The sequence below is a fragment of the Daphnia carinata genome, chromosome 2 (genome assembly GCF_022539665.2).
Source record: "Daphnia carinata strain CSIRO-1 chromosome 2, CSIRO_AGI_Dcar_HiC_V3, whole genome shotgun sequence".
NCBI classification, from domain to species: domain Eukaryota; kingdom Metazoa; phylum Arthropoda; class Branchiopoda; order Diplostraca; family Daphniidae; genus Daphnia; species Daphnia carinata.
The window spans coordinates 3,192,691-3,209,982 of NC_081332.1; the positions used below are offsets into that span (position 1 = coordinate 3,192,691).

General features: G+C 40.9%; 2 protein-coding genes across 3 annotated transcripts in view; both read left to right on the forward strand.

Annotated features, from left to right (window-relative positions):
• LOC130689370 (tRNA (guanine(37)-N1)-methyltransferase-like) overlaps positions 1–17,292 on the forward strand; it is a 23,626-nt gene continuing 6,334 nt past the window's right edge. Inside the window, exons 1-2 of the mRNA XM_057512331.1 lie at positions 1–116; positions 183–1,595. Coding sequence (XP_057368314.1) covers positions 224–1,582 — 1,359 coding nt within the window. The 5' untranslated portion in view covers positions 1–116; positions 183–223 and the 3' untranslated portion in view covers positions 1,583–1,595. The remainder of the gene's footprint in view (positions 117–182; positions 1,596–17,292) is intronic.
• Positions 9,876–17,292, forward strand: part of LOC130689371 (fibroblast growth factor receptor-like 1) — a 21,476-nt gene continuing 14,059 nt past the window's right edge. The window contains exon 1 of one of the 2 annotated variants that reach the window (XM_057512332.2): positions 9,876–10,253. The gene's annotated coding sequence lies outside the window, so the exon portion shown is untranslated. The remainder of the gene's footprint in view (positions 10,254–17,292) is intronic. The other variant, XM_057512333.2, reaches the window with a different exon arrangement.

The following is a 17,292-nucleotide window of genomic DNA, read 5'->3' on the forward strand; positions in this document are numbered from 1 at the left end:
AAAGCTGTGTCCCCACGTGGCGGTTCTCATTGCTCGCCTCTCATTTTCAAATCCCCTGGCACTGGAAGAAGTTGAATTGTTGGCACACCACACACATTTACATGAAAAGACACATGGTATTTATTATTAAGTTCTATTAGAACGATTTGTGTAGTTGCTAAAAGTCTTTTCTCCAATGACAGAATTTGGTCGGATGATTATTCTGTGAAAACCCGTTTTTCTCATGGGAGTGGACTGCGGGTTTCTTTTCAGTAGACTAGCCAAACCTACATCCATTGGTTTTCCATTTCTGCGAAGTGTATGGACAAAAATGGATTTATCACTCCCTCACGTCCGTGGAATGACTGAACTAGACAGAGCAAAATTTACTAAACAAGTGACTGTGCCATCTGTGGAAATTCTGAGTAAAAATGTTGGAAAAAGTATGCCAGTATTCAAGAAATATCTCCTCAAAATGGAGAAGCTTAAACCAGTTACTGAAGTTCAAGGAAATGATGAAAAGAGGAAATTACTCTTGGATCCAATATTATTTGAAACATTGGACAAACTACGGGAAGATGACCAGCAGAAGCTTTCTGAACTAGATGTAAGCAAGACTAGCTTCTCCAATACTTGTCTGCAATTAGAATACCATAACTACAGAATTGATGATGTCTTCAAAGCTGTTCTACCAGAAGGAAAGGAAGGGTGTACATCCTATTCACGCATTGGTCACATCATTCATCTCAATCTTCGGGATCATCTGTTGCCTTACAAAAATCTTATTGGTCAAGTCTTAGTGGACAAGCTCATTGGAGTTAAAACAGTGGTGAACAAGAGCTCGTCCATTGATTCTACGTATCGCAATTTCCAAATGGAAGTATTGGCGGGAGAAGCAGATTTTGTAACTGAGGTGAAAGAAAATATGTGCACTTTCAAGTTTGATTTTAGTCAAGTATACTGGAATTCAAGATTGTGCACCGAACATGAGCGGATTATCAAACTATTACCACAAAAAAGTGTATTGTTTGATGTTTTCGCTGGTGTGGGTCCTTTTTCCGTTCCGGCCGCTAAGATTCGCAAATGCCGAGTTTTTGCCAATGATCTCAACCCATCGAGTTATCATTGGCTCAAAGAAAACGTCCGGCTCAACAAAGTGGAAAACATCGAAACTTTCAACCTAGATGGGCGCCAGTTCATACGTGAACAAATGCCACCTTTCCTCCTTGCAAGGCCCAGTGAACCGATTCATGTGACCATGAACCTTCCCGCGCTTGCAGTCGAATTCCTTGATGCCTTCATCGGACTCTTATCTGGTGTTGAATTAGATCCGCGTCTAGACATTACGGTCCATGTCTACAGTTTCTGCGAAGAGTCGTCTGCCTTCTCAGAGATGCGTACTAAAGTGGAATCAGCGCTGAAGCATTCAATCGAAGATGGACAAATCGTCGAGTTGGTCGACGTTCGAGATGTTTCACCCAAAAAGCATATGCTACGCCTGTCTTTTCGGATTCCGCCAAATGTTCTTACGAAGGCCACTGAAGAGGAAACATCTTCTGAACCGAAACGTCTAAAGCTGGATTTAGAAACGCAAGGTCGATGAAAATGCCAAAAAGGTTTGAGTATTGAAAAATTGCAACGTTTCCTGGCACTTAACGAATTAACAATTTTTGGGTATATTCTTTTTTGTAGGAAGATGGCGGGCTTGATGCTTTGTATCCAGTTCCGTTAGATTTTGATGTTTTTGAACGATCGATGTAATAAAAAAAGAAGTTTCAGCTTTAAAACCCATCGAAGACCTTGATTCTTGGTAGGTCTCTATTATATACTGTTAGTAGGCAACTGAAAGAGCAATGATGCCAATTACAGTTCTATGGCATTTTCATCTTGTCAGACAGTTTCTTTGATATTAGATTTTCTGTTTCTCAAAAGAGGCCTATCTTCTTATTCCCGACAGGAAAACGAAATTCTGTGACTTGAAGCGTTATTTTGATTTCGGTACGAGCCGGTTAGCTTTCGCCCATCTGCTAGGATTCACCCTCCCGCTAGATGTTTCCGTGCCAACTCGAGGAATAGCCAGCAAAGGTAAGGGCTGCTATTCTATATTATACGTCTTTGTAGAGTTGCTCTGGAGAGTTTTCGTGGAACTCTTCTATCGTCTCATGATCTAGAGTCCTGAAATTCACTTTCATCCATGAAGGTGAATTAATGACAATGCCGAAAAATGCAAGAGTGAACGCGATCCCATTGTGTTTTTTGATGAATGGGACCAGTAAGCGAAAACGAAAGATGTTTTTCGCGCTGACATGTTTTCCTTTCCCTTAAAAAGGAGTTAAATAGGTTCGTTATTCCTTTTGATCCGACCGCGTTCTCAGATGGTCGCGCTGTCATCAGCGTAGACGTTTTACTTTTACTTTAATGGCTGTCGCCAGAAATACCTCGGGACTAAATAACGATACCAATGGTGCATTGGTTCAATTTTGTTTTGTTCTTTTTCTGACATTTTCTTGGCTACAACAACTCCCCCACCAAACAATAATGCAATCATCGAAAGTGTTCGGCGTGTTAACCAAATGAGCGAAGAGCTTGTTGTCTGGGGGGATCCAACCAACTGATTGATGAACTCTCGATGGGTCGTCCAATCCGCTCGATAAAAAAAAACATTTTTAGGCTTCTTGTATTACGCTTGTTTGACTCGTGCACATCTCTAAAGAAAATCTTTGCAACCAACAGTTGTGCAAGTGTAGCGCGCCGTATAAATCGTTGCCATAGTGCCGACTCCCACAGATGTAGGCGAATTTTGTTGAATCTATTTGTACCCAAACTTTCCTCCTGTCTCTACACGATCTCTAGTGGCTCATTTGTAGGGTTTCTTTTTTGCGACACCATTAGCGAGCTAGGCTGTAGGAGATAGTCCGTCCACACTCTCGGACTGTGTCTGTTGGCTTACCCTGCGAGAAAACGCACTCGGTGTGTGTGTGATTCACTCAATCGCCTGGCTGGTCGTGGATACGCGCTTCTCTGCGACAGAGATGGTCGTCTAATCAATTTACATGGAGCAACAAATCTCCCTCCGGCCAAACGAAAGAATACCAAGCATCCTAGATTGATGAGGTACGTAGTTGCTGCAGCAGAATTGGAGAAGAAAATCGCGTTGCTAAATTGGCAATTAAAAGGTTCTGGCGTTGCTCTCGCTATTCTGTGCCTAACGTTGGATACGTTAAATCCTGCACGCGCGCGCGGATGGATTGGCGGAATAGCGTAGAATGAGAGATTTCAGAATTAAGAAGGGAAAAACAAAACATGACGATATTTTTAGACGAAAAAAAAAACTTGATTATTTGATCAACAAAATATGCAAGTTAGACTTTGTGCCAAATGAGATCATTGATGAGCTTGTATAGTTCATCATATTTGTTGCCCTTTTTTGGTTTTCCCTTTTTTTAATAAAATGTCGCGCTGATACACTCAACCGAGTGACGTAAGAGCAGGCAAAAGGGACTTGAGTCAATCAGCGCTTCATGAACGAGGGACTCTCCCCACTTCTTGTTAGCATATAAAGTATAGCAAAGGGAGGGGGGAGGCCTAGTAGCTATTTAAATGAAAAGGAAAAAAAATTGCGATTTATCAGGATTGGAGAGCTGTTTGAATAAGTTTGGTGAGGCAGCAGCGGGAAATCATATTTCTTGTCAGACAACTCTGTCTCGATGGGGTGGTATGTTCCTTTTCGGAGAAAGTGTGTGTTGGCACGTCTCCGTGCAGCCCTTTCCGTCGGGCGCTTATATCCACGAATGGCTATCAATTCTGATTCTTTGGATCTTGAAGCTCCCTATACCACTATTACGATGTTGCCGCCTACCATCATCACGGGAAAGGGTGTGTCTATAAGCTTTCAGCCTTTAAAAGAAAAAACTGAGCCGTAGACCTCGTCGCCGAAAACGGTTGGCCAATGTGTATATGCGATGTGCGTAGTAAGTGTATATTGTCTATCGACCCGTGCTAGCGAGGCTGTTGGAAATATCAGCACGCAGATGCTCCTTTACCCCTCCCAGTCTACATACAAAAGGTTTTTCTTCTTGCACTCGATGAACTTTTGTATTATACTCTTTAATGACCAATCTCCGTTGCACAGCAAGTTCTTGTTGCCAAACATTTTGCATCCCGTTCAAGTTTTGCAGAACATCGTCTCTTGTCTGTCGGAGGTAAGTTTCAAAACTCCCTTTCGACAGCAAGATTCGCGAAAATTGTTATGACTAAATTAAATCTATGGTGCAGTGATTCATTCTGCACGTTTGCTTCGTTAACGAGAAGTTTCCGGTCTAATTCATTTCAAGAATAGCCAACTTTTTGTGCCGAATTTTCTTTTTTCTCTCATTCTTAATAGTCGAAAAACATCCAATCGCAAAATTAAATTTCTAGCCCAAAGGTTCGACTCTGGTTCTTTTTTGTTCCTAAATTGCAAAAAAAGAATTAGGATCAGTTTTTTTTGCCTTATAATGTCTGCAACCGTAGAAGTAGATTGTTTGTGCGGAATTGGTGGGTTCAATCGACAAGGTCCAGCGCAACAAAGCCCGCTTTCTTTCGTATCAGAAGCTTTTCTTCCAACTCGCCAATTGGATCGTTTTTTTTTTTTTTTTTTTTTTTTTAAGTGTCTTTGGTGGTGTCCGTTACCGAGATCAATAGAAGTGGGGAGGGGGGGGGGTTGCAGCTAGACCATTTTCGCTTCTTGTATCCATCGTCGTACACTCAACCTTTCCTCATACGATAAAAGGCTTATGCATTCATGTGATAAACCTTGGAAAACATCCTTTCCTGCTTGACAGACGATGGCTAAAGAACAAACCAACGTCCAGCAATTGGGCAAAAGGTTATATCTCTTTTGTACTTTTTTTTTCTTTTCTGGATCGTCCTATAGACTCTTGAAAGCTTCTGTTCATTTGACGATACACCGCTGACGTTCTGTTTTCTTTTTACGATCTGCGTAACATCAGCTTTTTCAAATACCGCAAATACTTGATGATCACTGCGGAAACGACCTATCGTTTGGAGTGCAACCTCTTGTTCGCAATTCATAGAATGATTCATTTTGAAGAAAAAAAATCATTTGGAGTTTTCAAGTTAAGAAACTTGCTACTTTTTAGTTGGTCATTCAGTCGATGCATTTTTATGCAAACGCCTTCATTTGCTCTTAAGAAAAGAAATTCAGGCCACTTATTGTTTTGCCTTACCAACTTGACTTTTAAATCCCAAACTCTGGATGCGTTATTTATGCGAATTTAGTCAAACTGGTTCGTGCGATGAACTAAGAGAGCATTTAAAGCGATAAAAGGCCTATACTGAGTCTACAATGGCATCACAAGCTTTTCTCCAACACATCAGCCATTGAAAAACGAACATTTATATCGTCCTACTCTCTTTAACTTTGTATTTCAGTGACACCTCTTTTTTCATTAACAGATAATTTTTCTTTTTCTGTTGACTTTTCTCCAACTTGAAATCTGGGCGCGTTTGTGTTGGGATTGATGCTTTTGTTGTGCGCTCTCTGTTGCCGGGACTAAATGAATGATCAGTAGAATTGTAGCATCCCATAAATAACGCACGCTTTTCATCTCCACTCTTGTTGGCCAACAAGAGGAGCTACGAGCGAGGCAAAAAGCATCGAGAACATTAATGTAGATCATTTATTGATGAGACGTGCACTTCTTGGTGCAAAGGGAGACCTGCATCAACCCCTCCCGGCCTGGCAATCGTTATAATCGAATAAAAACTAACGATGTAAGCCCGGAGTAAATAAACGTGTAGGTTAACAGATAAGATAAAACAGCAATGAGTGTGTATTTACGCAGCGAAGGAGAAATCGCCTGTGGGGTGAAGTTGTGACAATCCGTCCATCAACTGCGTTGCATTGTAATTCATTGTGAACTATTCGTGGGAGGGTTGCGTAACACTGGTCGTGTTTAATGTACCGTCGCATGTGGATTTAATTTTTCGAGTAGATGCGGGAAATTACGGAATCTAATGATAAGATTATACGCTAACCGGGAGAGAAACTAGAAAAGTAAGACGATTCGAGATTCAAAGGCATTTATGGAAGCGACTGACTATTTATTGCTTATCACATCCATCATTCCCGTCGAGTGGAAAAGAAATTCTCTTTTGCTAGCCGTGACATGCAGTGTCGTTTCATTTAGAAAGGGAGGCTGTTGAAAGTGGGCGGGATGAATCAACAGAGAGAATTATGTTCAGTAAATACGCACATGGAGATAATAACCCGAGAGACATTGAAAAACAACCGGATGAAGATAAAAAGTTTGTCTTTTGTTGCACAAAGCGGCGAGTTCTTAATGTACATTTTTCTTTTAAAACAACGGCTGGAAAGATTAGAATTCCAGCTGAGCAAAGAATCGAACGATTCCAAGATTTATTTTGTTTTTACGCTTTTTCTTGTTTTCTTAATCAGGACAAAGGGAAAAAAAAAAGAAAGTCCTGTCGGATATCTTCATAGTTTCATTTTTCTTGCTGACTGATGTCCTGTTTCCTTTGGGATTTCATCTTGAATTTTGGCGATATACATCGTTGTATTCGCTATTTTACGGAAGATGGATGAGCTCTGTCCAGTAGCAATCGCTATAAATATCTTATTGAAAGGATACGATTCCTCATTTGGATTCATCCAGAAGAAGCAGCGAAATCATTTTGCCGAATTTTGTACCGAGGACAGCAGATAATTAACTGCATTTTTAATCAGCGTTTGTCTTTTTGGCTGTCTATGACAGTTCCTATTGCTCTTTCAATAGCTCATTTGCATTATGAGCCAACGTTCGTATCTTTGAGATGTTTTGCAAATTTATCTGCCAAACAACAATTTGTTTGTCTACAGGGCATTTCTCTTGAACGTGCTCAGTTGATTCATTCGTTTCGTGGAAAATGAGCCGCCGTATGGAATTTAGATATTATGTGTGCATGGCAATGTGTGTATCCGCTTTATTTCATGGCATCATGCGCAGCGCAAACTTGACATGGTTGGCAGCACGACCGGTCGAAGTGTGTAGTTGGTTCTTATTTTGAAAAAAAAAAAATGGGCTCAGCCCGTCTCTCTGTTGATTTATTGACCATCATCAAGTCAACCGCACTTGTGCTGTGCGGACTGGCTGCTTCTTTCATAGATGAATGAATATCACTGTTTTTGGCATGGGTAGTTTGAGGTCAAGTTCAAGGCAAGATAAAGAAATGGCTGATTTTTTTTTTTTTTTTTTTTGGATGAGGGTTGAAATGTTGGATTCGGCAAATGCTTTCCCGTCACAGACAGCGCATTTGGCAATAAAGCCTATATACATGTCTACAAGCTTCTTTTTTTCTCTGTCGAGGGGAGGCTCTTAAGGAGCGACGTACAGCACATATAAAGATCGAATTGAATATAAATTCGCCAACAACATCTGGATCGAAAAGAACTATTCAATTTGTTTATCAACATCTGGGGTACTCTGCTGCTAGACTATTTGATAAAGAAAAAGAAACAAAAACAGTTTACTTGACAACAAAGGAGTGCTCAGTAGTCAAGGCACTCGTCGTTTTTGTTTAAACTTCAGCAATTGTTTCAATCTCCCGAAAAAATTTTTACGTTGACGACTGTATTCACGTAAGATCGTTTGAAAATGAGAAGCAGTTGAACTGAATTCAATTGGCGCAACATTTCCCATGTTTGACTCCCGCACGCCCTCGTGATGGACTCGACCATAATGTGTCCCTCCTTTTTGTGTGTCTGCCGAATCCCCTTTCTGAAAAACAATTGAGGACCGTTCTTGTAGTTTGCTTGGTCGCGCATCATCCAAAGTCCAACTTGGGAGAGTATAGCCCCTCTTATCTTCTTTCGCCCCCTCTTTTTTTAAAATGCATTTTTCGCTTTTAAAAGAAGGACCTCTACGGTTGGCTAAACAGTCGAGTTAGAATATCGCGAGCTACAAGACTTTTCTTTATCCACCAGTATAGGGAGGGAAGAGCGCAAACTGTGCCAACCAATACTTTCGTCTTTTATGTTGATTTAGCTTCAAGGGATAGCCTTTACGTGCGCTTTGGCAATGTGAAAGACACCAAGCTATTGTTTTGTCTATATACATAGAGGCTTTTATACGTTTGACGTTATTATTGTCGGGAAAACAATGGATCGAAAATCAAAGCGAAATCAATATTAAATATTGTCGGCTATTGCTTTTCGATGAAGCTTGTTTTGATTTTTGTTTAGTAATTATACGCGAAAACTGCGCAATACTCGGGCGAAACTCATTTTTTGATAGATGATGTTCGATCAAGCTTTTTGTTCGGTGTGTTGCTCTAGTTATGACGCATTTGCCTCCCACTATATTTGAATTTTAATTCTTGAATTTACGTGCATTATGATGTTTTTAAACCTCGCTATTTAGCGCGTTTCAATTCAAGATGCTCAACCTTTTGTAGTTGTTGCTGTGCCGATTTTTTTCTTTCTCTCCTCTTCCGCCTTCCGGAAGTAAAACTGCTAGAGACTTTTACCATACGTTATTGTATAATGTGAAAAAAAAAGGAAAAGATGGAGAAAGGGGAACATTCTTTAGCGCATATACAGTAGCAGTATATATATGTTGCCCGGCAGCGTCAGCAGCGTGTCTATTCTTAAAACGCCACACACTCTCAACGAGTCCTTCTTTTTTCTTTTGTTGATATGAAAGTTTGCCTCTTCCCCATTTTCGAACACACGCGTGTAGACGCCAGCCGGTATACTACTTATACACACTCACACATACTCTGTGTGTGTGTGGCATTCTCTCCGTTCGACAGACAACGATGCTGAGCAACGCGCGTTGGGCGTCTGTAACTTTTGAAACAAACGCGAAAACATGACAACAATCACATAAATGCCCCCTCTTTTTTTTCACCAAGTAACAGCAGTACGGGAGAGTTTAACTGTAGTTGTAGCTTCACGTGGAGTTAAAGGTGAACTAGCTCAGGGGTTAAATGCGTAAAGCGGGGAGGAGGAAAACAGACGTCAACAAGGATGTTTAGAGCAGCCGGACGCAGGAGGTCTTTTTCTTTTCTTTCCAGAAACCCGGATATTATTCTTCCTTTATTTCATGTTCAGTTACGCGTCTGTTTTTTGTTTCTGCAATTTTCGTTTGAAATATTTCAAAGTTATTTGCGCAGAAAATGTGGAGGAAAACGCGTAAAAGCGAAGTACATTGGTTGAAATGCAATCGAGGAAACACGTAGGTTGCAACACATCTGTAGAAGCTGTTCTTGACATTTGACAATCATTGCGTATGTATGTAATTATCCGTTTGATTATTTACGAAAACAACAGAGCGCAACTGTGTTTGTCGTTCTTGAACAGCGGAAAATCGATTTCCTGTTTCTCCTCCTTTTTTTGATTTTGCCGTTCGCTTTATTCGATTGTCGAAACTGTCTGCAACATTAACTTTGCTACATATAATAGAATAGAGTATACCTATAAACACAGTAGTGAGCGCAAGGAGTCGTAGCGAAGAAAACGTTCGGAGCAAATGCGCAATAACTTTCTAGCGAGGCTTTTAAGCATTAACGCACGCAAAGTAGAGGCGAAAGAATGCAACCGATCTTTCGCGCATACCAACATCGTCTTCAGCTCCTGATGGCAAAGCAATAAACAAAAAGAAAAAAAAAAACGCGCATCGGGTGTGTAACGGACGGACCGGAACGATGGAAGACGAAGCAGGGCATAAAACTGAATAAACGTACGTGTATAACAAACGGAACCTGATGGAAGAGTCGTGGAGCGAAGCGCCGCGCGTTTTTATTCGGGAAATGGCGAAAAAAAGAAGCGAGGGTTTGCCGGGCACAGTCAAGTCAGACAGGGTAGAGACGGTAGGCGTCAGTGCCGTCGCTGACGTCGAGCCAAACAGTCGCTCTCCTACACGATCTGCTGGAGGTTGTTCGTTTTGTTTTTTTATGGTTCTAAGTTTTCCCCGAGTTTTCAAAGTCGTTACCGTCGATCATTTCTGCAAACAAGTTTTTTCGTTGTTTTGTTTTTTTCGGGACTGTCGTTTATGATCCCCGCTGGCTGTTTTTAATTGATTTATTTTATCTTTGGTGACAACAATCGTTTCCCTCAATCAAAAAAAGACTTGAACTGTGCCAAAAGTAATTTACGGAGGACAGTTTCTCTTTGGAAAAATCGGTCCACTTGATTTATGTATTTAACGAGGCTCAAGTCTCGGGTGCGGATCATCATGTGAAAGGACTTTGGCTCAGCGGATCATTGACACCAGGTCAGAATGAACTGAACATTTATCATAATCGCACGTCTCTTTATGTCTTGCACTGTTGCATATTCACAATTCTACATCATTACTTGATGTATTGTGCGATACATGCAAACTAGTGTCTTGTCTCTAATTGACTGTGCAGCAAGCGCCATCAATTGTAATCAGACAATTACGTTATAATCTCAAGAGCCCTGCCCATTAGGTAAATAAGAAGACAAACAGAGCAAAATGTGCGAAAGTTTGTTTTCACGTTCTCCGTTCCCAATCTTCTGTTAACGATAGAAACGGATGTGTCGCCCTTCACATTTAACACATGATCTCTCCGTTATTATCACATTTTTCTGCATCTTTTTTTTTTTTTTTTTTTTTTTTTTTTGAAAGATTTTTTTGTTGTATGAGGGTGGAGGAGGCTAACTTCAGAATCCAACTGTTCTTTGTTGACTCGATAGGGTCTGACACGCAGAGAAATGCTGCTTGCGTTTTTATTGCTTCCTTTTCTTTATAGTTTCTCATCTGTAAGGTTCGTCTTTTTGGGGTTGCTTTTATTTGGCAGTCGTGTTGGTTTTGGCTCATATGGGTCATTCATTTTTTGATGCTTCATTTCAACTTTTTGCGTGCCCGCTTTTATAGACGTGCACATTTTGTATCACCGTCGTGTCCCGCACGGCTTTAAGATATGAAGTCTGCGTCAGCCACACGGTTTCTATGTGTGTCGTTTTATGATTTGGAGGGTTGGGTTTCGCGCTTTGCACAATAGCGTCATTTTTTATGGCTTTTGGCCTCTTTCGAATGTGTTTGCTGGAAGCGTCAGTTCGCGGATCGTTTGGGTTTGTCGTATAAAAGCGTTTGTAACGAATCACCTTGTTTTTACTATTTTTGTTTTGATTTATTGAACGTCGTTGTTTTATCTGGTTAGGAATTTTGGTGGTTTAGTTTGATCGACTGATGCGTGCGTTTACTTGAACCAGTTAAATTTCATAGTTTTAGCAATATCGAAATGGGCTGGATTTTTTTTAAATAATGCAATACGAACTTGAAATTCGTATTGCGCATTTATATTTTGTTGTATATGTTTGGCAGCCTACATATTGGATCCGTCTAACTTAAATCTTTTCCGTGACTGTCAGTTTTGCGCCTTCGTCACCATCAAGATTTCACACCGACTTTAACGTCTGTGAGGTTTTCTAGATGTGAAAAAAAGAAATATATTTCAGACAGGAGATTGGATTTTCTTTTTGGGTTGGGGGTGTTCGACAGATGAAATTACTTTGACCTTCTACCGACTTGCAATGAAAACACCGAGAATTGTAAAGGTAGTGGGAAGATTTTTGTGTGGAGCAGAATGGGACATACAACACCAAGGTGAAGCTTTTAAAAAGAAAAAGTGGCAATGCCTCACTACCCACGCAAAATAGGAGACAGTCCAATTTCTTGTGAACCGTTAAAAGAAAAATTAGAGCATTTTTTCCTAAAAAAAACAAACAAAAAAACATAACAGAATCGATGTCTCGTGCTGATTTGTAGAACGAACCTTGTGCCACTAAAGATGAAAATTTATATTTCGCCTGTCTCCTGGAAAGAAACAAGACGTGCCAATGTGATTGGGATCACCATATTGAGCGCACCGGAGCGTGTTGATGTGTATTCTGTCGGGTGCGTGACTGCAAGGAAGGAAATGGGAACAGCGTTGTCTTTATGTAAAGAGTTGTATTTCTTATTTATCCTTTTTTTTTTTACTTTGCCAACGTTCGTCAACTGTTTTCCTCCCTTGAAATCATCATCAAATACTTTTCCCTCCCATTTTCTGTTCGGATCATCGATCGATAGTTAAAGGTTGGATTTTTCAAATAGAAAAAAAAGCAATTGGGAGCGAAGGAAACACATTGTGTCACATGAAAATAATAGATTCGTTAATTCTACGAGACAAAATATTTAAATAACAAAACGACACGCATTCTTTCCTGTTGGATTTAGTTGAATCCGTGGGCCTGTGCCTGTGTAATAAGAGAGGAGTAAAGCGATCCATAAACAAGTCAAACATTCGCGTCTTATTACGACAGTTAGACTGATGCGAAAAAATAAAAGCACGCTGGGGGAGGTGGGGCAACGAAATATTTTTGCTTCGTGGCACGGGTGTAGTGGATCTCATATTTTCTTTTTGGCTTTCCAATGATGGAGTGTAAACACTTTTCAAGAAAAAAAAAATTCTGTTTGTTATTGGTTTACTATCCGCTTTGGAGACAGCGCAAAAAAAAAATGTAAGGGCTGATGGATATGCATTGCAAGTGGATATGTACGCTCTGCATACATTGACGAGGCCGAAGTTTTGTCCGCGCAAAAGAAGTTGGCAAGATTAGTTTTTTTTTTTTTTTTTTTTTTGCGCATATCGAGAAGATGTAATTTTTCCCGTACTCTTGTTACGGTTCACGTCGTAGAGCTTTTCGAAATAGGAGAAAATGGCTCTTTTATAAACGGGAATGAAAATCCGGTTTGCCAAAGAAGAAGAAACGTGGATGTGTTGTGGAAACGAAGCAGAAAGGCTTGCGCGTTGCAGAGAGATTTTCAATAAATACCGTTGATACAATGTTTTGTTACGTCTAGCGATACTACTGTCCATGATACGCGGATCATGTGGGGATTCTTTTCTACGTTGTCTGGAGGATAGCGACCATCCGTCATTTTTTCTTGTGGCTCTCTCCCTTCTTCCGGATGCTTTTTTTTTTGTTGCGTGTCCGTGCTGTCATAGCAATTCCTTTCGGACATTTGTTTGATCTCTTTTTTGTGATACGCGCCTGTCTTGCCCGATAATCTCGTATTCTTCTGATGCACACCTCTTGTACTACTTACTTTTGTATCGTAGATTCTTATTCTTGGCCCTAAACAACACGTGTTACAGCGCTTTCTCTCTAGTGCGTTTTCGGCTCAGTACATGAGCAAGAAGCCCCTTTTTTTCCCTTCCGTTTGTCGAGCGGGTGAGGATGAAGATGGATTTATTCCTTTTCAGACCTGTCATCCGATGGACATAACGTAAACAAAAACGAGGAATATTGTTATTTACGATGAAGGATCTTAGCCGTCATAGCCAAGATGATCCGGCTGACATCAGCGTATCCGCAAATGTGTTAGGCTTTATTGTTCTTGGCGGAACTGAACGAAAATGTCGATTCGACAGGATATTATCGACATCGCCATTTTTTTTTCGTAGCACTTTTATACTGAGTTACCAATCGATTTGATAATCAAAGCGGCACTTGTTGCCAAGGGACCCAAATTCTTGCCCAATCAATCGTGCAAGTTCGTAACTCAATTGCCTTCATTTGCTTTCCGTTTCCTTCTTGTTATCGCCAAACTTTTTCCTCAAACATTAAACATGTTGCCTAGCACGACGCCTTGGCGTCGCTGAGCGTCTTCCTTGATGAAGTTAATCAAGGTAGCGTGTAGGGAAGAGACAAGACACTATTACCTGCATCCATCAACTCCCATCACGGAAGCCATTTTCCAATCAGACTCCGCTCCGAGAATCGAACGATGGATAGTTTTCTCATTTAAAAAAACACGAAAAAACATCACCGTATCCGACGCTTTGAATGCGAATCCTTGTATGCTTGGCCGTGTTTCCATAGCAACGACGGGAACAACGGATGCCTCCTTAGAGATCGACAATGAAAGACCACACATCGTTCACGTGAGTGCGCGGGTACTCCCTCTCTCAAAGCAAAGAAGGTGTCGTCTCTGTAAAACGCGTGAACCTTGCGTAATCGTTATTAAAAGGAGTAAATGAAGCTCTGTGCGTTGAGACAGTAGAACAATAATGAGAAGCTACAGGCCCGTGAAAAAAGGAAAAAAAAAGGCTGCAGCGTGAAAATAAAGGAATGGATCAGCGTGAAAAGAAGGATTGGTGACAGCGATACGGTTGCTGCGGCTTACGTGAGGGGTTTAGTTCTTCTTGCATTGTAGGTTCGGTGGTGCCACAATTCTCTTGGCCGGTTTCTCGCCCGTCGGTTAAGCTTTCTTCCTCTCCAACCGTTCCTCCTCTCTTTCTCTCTCTCTCTCTCTCTCTCTCTCTCTATATATATATATATATACATATACATATGAATGTGTGGGGGGGGGGGGGGGTATATAAATATATTTAGCTCTGCCGCTTTTTGGCCTTTTTTTTTCCCCTTTGATCTCTCTCCTATTTTTTTCTTCTACTCTTTACAATTGTCGGGTTTCTGACGTCGTACTCTGTTCGTTGTATTTATTCGCAAGAGAAATAGTCAAAAGTAAAACTATTTACTTGAAGACGGTGCACGTAGAAGATCAATGCCGCGCGGACGCGTTTGATTCCAGCCAAAGAAAATTGTATATGACGGAGCCGGGGAGATCTCTGATTTAGCCAATGTCCTACATCATACGTATTATGTAGCGAAAACAGTTGATTGCTGATGTCGCGTGGTGGCAAAAGCCACGCCTTGATCCCCCCCCCCTTTTGAATTGCTGTAATGAGTTGACACAACCCGAGCGTGATTATCTCCCACCCGTTTTCGCCGACGTTTCGTTGTGTGTCGCACACGTCGTTCTACAACTTTCTTTTTTTTTTTTTTTTTTTTTTTGTTTTCGCCCCGCAATCTTCTTGGAAGACATGCGTGGGTGATGCGCTTCATCTTCTATAGAAATGCCTAATTATTGATGCGTTGAAATTATTAACTTGTCAATTTGTAAGACGGCAGTAATCACGGTAGCGCACTCGGCGTATTTCATATCCAAATAGCGTGGCAATCAGTGCGACATCCGCATGAGCGAAGAGCTAATTACACAATGCGCCCGTATATGTATACTTTAACTCTATTTAATGCGTCCGTTGTGTCCCGGAGGCGTCCACTCGTGAGTTTTCGTAGTCGAATAGGTGTAGCGCGTAATAGGCTTTGGGCGTCTCACTCAAACTCTTTGGGCTCTGTGTTTCGTGGCAATGGAGCGAACCCGTCCAAGCGTCACATATATTTACAAAAGAAAGGGTCGCTAGGTGTGGCGGAAAAAAAAAATAGGGACGGGCTCATTATTATACGCAGACACAATTTGTGTTATGAAGAACACACACACACACACACACACTTCTTTTTGCCTGTTATACCTCGAGAGGCATCATAGTGATGCTGAATGCAAATTCAATTAGCGCTCTCTTGGTGTTCTGTGATGATAGCGTTTCTCTTTCATCCTCCACTTTGTGTCGGGTTCTTTCCTCCAAAGAAAAAAGAAACTACGAATTTAAATCTTTCTTCTTTTCTTTGAAAAGTTTCCTCTTGAAATTGATAACCTAACAGGTTTTGTTTGTTTTTTTGTTTGTTTTTTTTTTCAAAGGAAACAGCTAACGGCCGCAAGTTTGATAGGCACCGTATAGACATTATTGTAGTTTGCAACTATCCATCATTTATTTTTCCTAACTTTTTTAAAGTAACATTCTAGGGAAGTGAGGGGGGGGGGGATTTCTTTTAAATGAACCGGACTTTGATTTCGAACAATGGGGTGGATATACGAAAAGTTAGGCTAACCAGAAGAAAAGAAACCATCGAGAAACTGAAGCATCTATTGATTTTTGTTATTCTTCGCGTTTACAATGTATCGATTTATTGGCATCATCTTTTTCTTTGTTGGTTCCCAGTCCAAGTCCTTGATTTTTTCAGGGAAATTTGTTATTCATTTAAATTCAGAATTCCAACCAAAGACGTCGTGTTCAATAGACTTGAGAGATCCGTCAAAAATTAAAGGGAACATTGGCGGGGAAAAGAGGGGTCCGTCTGTAGGTTTTGGCAACCAACCAAATCTTGTTGTACACTCTTATTGTTGCTCTTTATAAAAAAAAAAATGTTTTTCTTATAAAAAAGAAAAAGAAGAAGAAAAACTTGGGCGTCGTGTCGTGTACAGCAACAAAGAAACAATGCGTGTCGTTAGGTTATCACTTTGTTGATCCTGGACGTCGGTGACAATGAGCCCCCGTCAGTAGCGCGCTGTCCAGCCAAAAAGACATTTGTGCTGGCCCAGGCGGCGTAGTGCAAACAAGGAAACAACAACACAATAAACTCGACAGGAAGGAAACGGAAAAAAGTTGTTTTTTTTTTTCCTTTTTTTCGTCGCTACTTTTGATGGCTTGTGGCAGGTCGATTGGCGTGTGCCAAACATTTTTCTCTTTTCTTGTGGTTTGCTTTTCTTGTCATAGGCGGTTTCTGTTGAACCAGACTTTGTTCGTTCGCTCGCCACTTTTTAAAATCTTGTTTATTTACAAAAAGGCGATTTTTCTTGATTGTTTTATTTTGTTTTTAAATATTTTCTTTTTTTTTTTTTTTTTTTGGGGGGGGGGGGGGGGGGGGGGGGGGGGGGGTGTGTTCGTCTTCCGAGAACGGAAAACGTCAGCAGGAAGAGGTTCTGTTTTTGGCTTTAGCTGTCGCCTGTGCGTAACAAGTGCACGCAGGCAACGAAACGAGCTCAACTGGCAATCGATAAATGTGGGGGACTTTTTTTTTTTTTTTGTATTTTATTTAGAGTCACTAAGCGATTTCGTTTTCTCTGCCATTGTTTAGTGTAGAGCAATCGGAGACAAATGAAAGTTAGACATTTGTTTCAAACGCGCTTTGTCTCGTTAGTTTTTCCAGAGAAAGAATCAGAAAAGAAACGCGTTTCATTATTTTCGACGTTTCTCTGTGCAAGAGTATTTCTTTTTCGTTATGTATATATATGTACATGAAAACGAGCTCGACAGGTTCCTCTTCCTTTGAGGCTGACAGACGATGTCGAACGAACCGTAACCCGTCGACTTGGCGGAAGAACATCACAGAGAGAATCCGCCGTTTGAGGAGGAAAAATCCCCGACGACATATTTCAGTTCTAATCCCCATCCTCCCTCTACTCCACCCTTCAATTTACATAATACAGTGTGTGTATATATTTATATATACACACATCTCTAACGATCGATACATCTCTCTCCGTGCGTGCCTGTGTGCCGGTGCATTTATTCACATTTGCCCTTTTCAAAGAACAAGTTGGATAATGGGGCATCAGT